General features: G+C 34.5%; 1 protein-coding gene across 1 annotated transcript in view; it reads right to left on the reverse strand.

The window, feature by feature from the left end:
- Positions 1–5,350, reverse strand: part of LOC106461864 (visual system homeobox 2-like) — a 64,611-nt gene that overhangs the window by 48,118 nt on the left and 11,143 nt on the right. The window contains exon 2 of the mRNA XM_022388944.1: positions 1,348–1,416. Coding sequence (XP_022244652.1) covers positions 1,348–1,416 — 69 coding nt within the window. The remainder of the gene's footprint in view (positions 1–1,347; positions 1,417–5,350) is intronic.

Consider the following 5,350-nt stretch of genomic DNA (forward strand, 5'->3'; position numbering starts at 1 on the left):
GGTGTATATTTGTAATAACTGTTATTGTAAATTGTATTACTGTTTTTGTATTAAAATATATTTATATTAAAAAAAGAAAACTGTGTGTATCAATCTTGTTGGTAAATATCATAAATTGGATACATATCGGCATTTATTTAACTACTAACTTTAAATTATCATTTAGCTCGGTTTCAGACCATTCGAAATTGTAATACGTAACACACGTCACGCATGTAAAATTGTAAAATGCCATGATCCGCCAGCTAAGGCATTCTATACTCTAAGACTTATTGTTTCATCAAAGACTGATAGTGGTTAATGTGCAGATCAGAAGGTCCCAGGTTCGAGCCCACGATATGCTGCTGAAGACGCTCAACACTGTCAGCTGTGAGCGCGATATAAAACTGGAAATAAATGACATTATTCACTTAAAAGTAAGCATCTAAGTGACAAGTTTTGTTAGTTAGTTGTCCTTCTTCTGGTCAGTAGTTCAAAGTGAGAGATGGCTATGCTGAACCTCTGGAGTATCTGATCTTTCCGTTTAGTACATGTGTCGCAAAAGTGCTGTTCATAATGAAAATACCAAATACTTTGCATTTTATATCCCAAACGACTTAATGATTCCTGGTATTTAACGAAAGTCTTCGTCGGGATGCTGCGGCGTGCAACACATAAGGTAGAGATGAGATACTGGTACAAGTACTTCTTAAAAGAAATTCAAACTGGCCTACTAAGGAATAATGTAATTTGAATTAAGATCAGTCCTGGGACATGTTACTGTGGAAAAGGTATATTTAGATGTACTGAATATAACCTTATATATTATATGTGAAAAATATCAACCTGGTGATCACATCTCCGCTTAAATGTTAAAAAAATACAACTGATTATCAGATTTCCGATTAACTATTACTTAAAACATTTTGGTGATCAAACTTTAGATTAGTTATTTCATTGTAAGAAATTCATAAATAAATGGCATTATTAATTAACAAAATCTTGATTTTAATTATTATCTTCTACAGAAATATCACATTAATGATAAGCATCATTGGACAAAATGTAATTAGCATATTGTTACTCATAATATTTCAGATTCGTCCTCATACCTGATCAAAAGACATCGTGAAAAATGAAAGACATGAGAATAAATTGTCATTCAGTTAATTAGTTTCATATAAAATGCTCTTTAATATTTCAGATTCGTCCTCATACCTGATCAAAAGACATCGTGAAAAATGAGACATGAGAATAAATTGTCATTCAGTTAATTAGTTTCATATAAAATGCTCTTTAATATTTCAGACTTGTCCTCATACCTGATCAAAAGACATCGTGAAAAATGAAAGACATGGGAAAACTTACCACTCTGCTGTTCTTCTGCTTCATGAAAACTACAAGAGGAGGAAAAACGGTCATACTGCCAAAGGAAATCTAAAATAACGTGATAAAAACATATGGCGTGAAAGCAACAAAATTAATTAGAAATGTTTAACAAATAAATTTCTTATCAAACTAATGATCTTAATAAAAAGTAAAAACTAAAGGAAAATAAGATAAAACGAAAAACAGGCTTAAGATAAACTAAGAAACTACAGTATTTAAACTTGAAACAGTGAATTATTTAAACGATTATTAATAGTTTAACCGTCAATAAAGTGACGTTATTCAAAGAAAGACATATTATTATTAGAAGACTTATTTTTATTTCTTTTGTATATTGAACTTTCTAGCTCTCACTTACTATACTTATTTTTCCACAAATGTCGAAGAGTTATCTTGTAAACTTTGTTAGATGAATATATATATGGACCATATATATGAACTTGCATCAACCAACCATCGTTCCATGTAGCTCAGCGGCAAGCTTGAGGACTTATAACGCTAACATTTCGGGTTAAATATCAATGGGTTGCAAAGCGTACATAGCCTTTTGTGTAGTTTTGCGCTTAAAAATATACAAACCATTAATCTAAGTCCAATCGTGTGATGTTCTAAATATATATGTGAGGACAATGATAACTAGAAAGAAGTTTATGTCTGTGAGTTTATACAATTAAAGAATTGTAGCTTAACGGGTTGTAGTAAATCTCAACAATGCTGACTTAAAGAAACAGCTCCAGTATTCTTACTATAACATTGTTATAACAACGACGGTGTTAATTATCTCAACATATTTATTAATACAATCTTGCTTTATCTTTGTATATTATCAAATTATATTCACATGTTAAAGTTTTAGTAGTAACACTACGGTAATTTTATATATAAAAAAAATGAGTTTTTGGACAAATCTGAAGTTTTCCCACAGATGTTCCAAATTTTTCAATGTCATTTATCGTATTTTTCTGCACAGATCTGAATTTCTTACATTAAATTAAAAACAAAAGCTTTATATATTTGTTTTAGATTACGAGAAAAATAAGCAGTAAACAAGTAGCACAATTATTGTTCTTCTTACTCTCCCTGTTGAACAGACAAAACATATAGTAATCTGAAGTGTAATCTGATAACCATAGCGCGTATATGAATATTTTTATTAATTTTGTGATTAATTTCTCTCCATAGTTACTAGAATAAGACTGAAGACTTAAGAACTTAGGGGAAGATAAAAATTTGAAATGAGGGAATGGCTGGCTTATTTATTATGCTGTATCTATGTTAGTGTAGCTTTGAGGGAATTGTGTAATGATCTAACACGATGCATAATTCTTTGTATAGGGTTGAAAGAATAACTCAGTGGTCTAATACTACATCTGTGTTAGTATAGCTTTCAGAGGGTGGCTTAACGGCTTAATACGCTGTATCTGTGCTAATATAGCTATGAGAGAATGGCTTATTGGTCTAAAACGCTGCATCTGTGTTGGAATACCTTTGAGGAGATGGTTTAGTGGTCTATGACGCTGCTTTTGTGTTTAAAGAGCTTTCAGGGAATGGCTAGTTCGTCTAAGATGCTACATATAAGTTAGTATAATTTTCAAAGAATGGCTTTTTGATTTAAATGTTGCATCTCTGTTGGTATAATTTGAGAAAAGGCGAAGTGATATACGCTCGAACTGTGTTAGTAGAGCTTTGAATACATGACTTAGTGGTTGTAGGTGCTGCATCTATGTTGGTACAGCTTTAAGTAAATGGCTTTTACGGAATGAATTATGATCGGATATGCTACATCCGTGTAGCAATGGCTTTAAGAAAATATATTAATGGTCTAAAATGTTGAGTCTGTACCTGTCTTGGTATAGCTGTTAGGGAATAGCGTAGTGGTCTAAAACGCTGCATCTGTTTTGGAAGAGTTTTGATGAATACGTTAGTGATCTAACACACTGAAACTGTTTTGGGGCAGTTTTGAGCGAATGGTCTAATGGCCTAAGACGATTCATCTGTATTGTATCATCTTGAACCCCCAAGTCTTTTCCTGAAAACAACACCTTCTGTACTAGCATTCTTTTGAGTATATGACTTAGTGGCCTAAGATGTTTATATGGCTTTAAAATAATTGCTTATTAGCACCTTTGTTGGTTTTTCTTTTATAAAATGGCGTAGTGGTCTAAGAAGTTACATCTCTGTTGATATAGCTTTGAAGAAATGACTTATTCATTTAAGATGTTTCAACTCTGTTGATATGGTCTTTAGGGAATGGCATGGTGGTCTAATATTCTACATCTATCTTGGTACGTCTTTAAGGGAAGAGTGTAGCTGTCGTAAGCACTCCATGTGTTTTTGTATAGCTTTGAGGGAATTTCTTAGTGGTCTAAGACACTGGTATATGCGTTTGAATAAAAATTTAAAAGAATGTACATCATACATGTACAAACATTTACAAGAACATACATAATGCATGTATAAACATTTACAAAAATGTACATAATGAATATATAAACATTTAGAAGAATGTATACAATACACGTGCAAACATTTAATCCTTTAGAAGCGCCCGTCGCCGTCTAAATTTATCTTGATCGGGATCTGGGAAGGTCAGGTGCTATGCAGACTTTTTCCTCCACCCCGGCGCTAATGTCTGGTCTGGGCGGTAGTATTGCAAATTCACTAAAACTTCCATAGATAATTGCGCACTTTTCAAAAGCTTAACCTACTACGAATGTATTTACATATAATGGCTGGAGACAGCTTGAATGGGTAATGGGATACATTATATACCCTATTAATACACTCATAATATTTCTCTCTAATGATAAATTTTAGTTGCTAGCTATATGTGGCTTATTTCTTTGTTTGTTTGTTTGTAATTAAGCACAAAGCTACACAATGGGCTATCTGTGCTCTGCCCACCACGGGTATCGAAACCCGGATTCTAGCGTTGTAAGTCCGCAGACATACCGCTGTGCTACTGGGGGGGGGGGATTATTTCTTATAATTAATGTAGGTGTTTAATGGGGAAAGGTAACCATCCCTAATTTAGCAGTGTAAGACTAGAGGGTAGGCAGCTAATCATCCCCACCCACCGCCAACTTTTGGGCTACTCTTTTACCAACGAATAGTGGGATTGACCGTCACATTATAACGCCCTCACAGCTGAAAGGGCAAGCATGTTTGGTGGGACGGGGATTCGAACCCGCGACCCTCAGATTGCGAGTCGAGCGCACTAACCACCTTTCCATGCCTGGCCCTTTTATTACTTGAACTTTTGGTGTTGGTAATAGGGGTGTTCTTCTGATCTGTTTGCTTCAGGGTACTGTGTGTGTGTGTTTGACGTTTATGTTTGAGTTATTTTGTATGTTAAATATTCGTGTTTTGATGTCCTGATATTTAGGATATACTTTGTATTAGGTCGTCAAGAAATTAATGTCGCGTATTGAAACACTTTCATTAGCCACCCCACCCCCCCCAAAACGTACATCACGTATAATAGATAAAAGAACCACCTAAACGTCACGTTAGTGTAGCCTATGTAATGTGTAAAGTTTAGTATGATCTAATGTCTTATAGTGATGACACACGACGAGACATACATTCGGCATGTAATGCTGTTTGAATACAAGAAGGGAAACAACGCCTCTCTAGCCACAAAGACTATCAAAAAAGTTTATGAAAATGTTTTGAATGTTCGTAAGTGTCAACGATGGTTCAGCAAATTTCGTTGGAATTGATATTGATGCTCTGAAGACGCTTGTTGAGTCTAACCCAAAGCAACACATTCGTGAAATGGCCTTGAAATTGTTTGTCTCTCATGAAACAAAACGTAAACATTTAAGGAATATGGGAAAAACTCCATAAAGAAGGTGCTTGGGTGCCTCACGAACTCTCCTATGATCATCGTTTCTAACGTGTGAACGTTGCTTCGTCTCTTCTGGCACGTTATGCGCGTGAACCATTTTTGGACAGAATTGTCACCGATGGTGAAAAATGG

This window comes from Limulus polyphemus, unplaced genomic scaffold, assembly GCF_000517525.1.
Source record: "Limulus polyphemus unplaced genomic scaffold, Limulus_polyphemus-2.1.2 Scaffold1049, whole genome shotgun sequence".
NCBI lineage: Eukaryota > Metazoa > Arthropoda > Merostomata > Xiphosura > Limulidae > Limulus > Limulus polyphemus.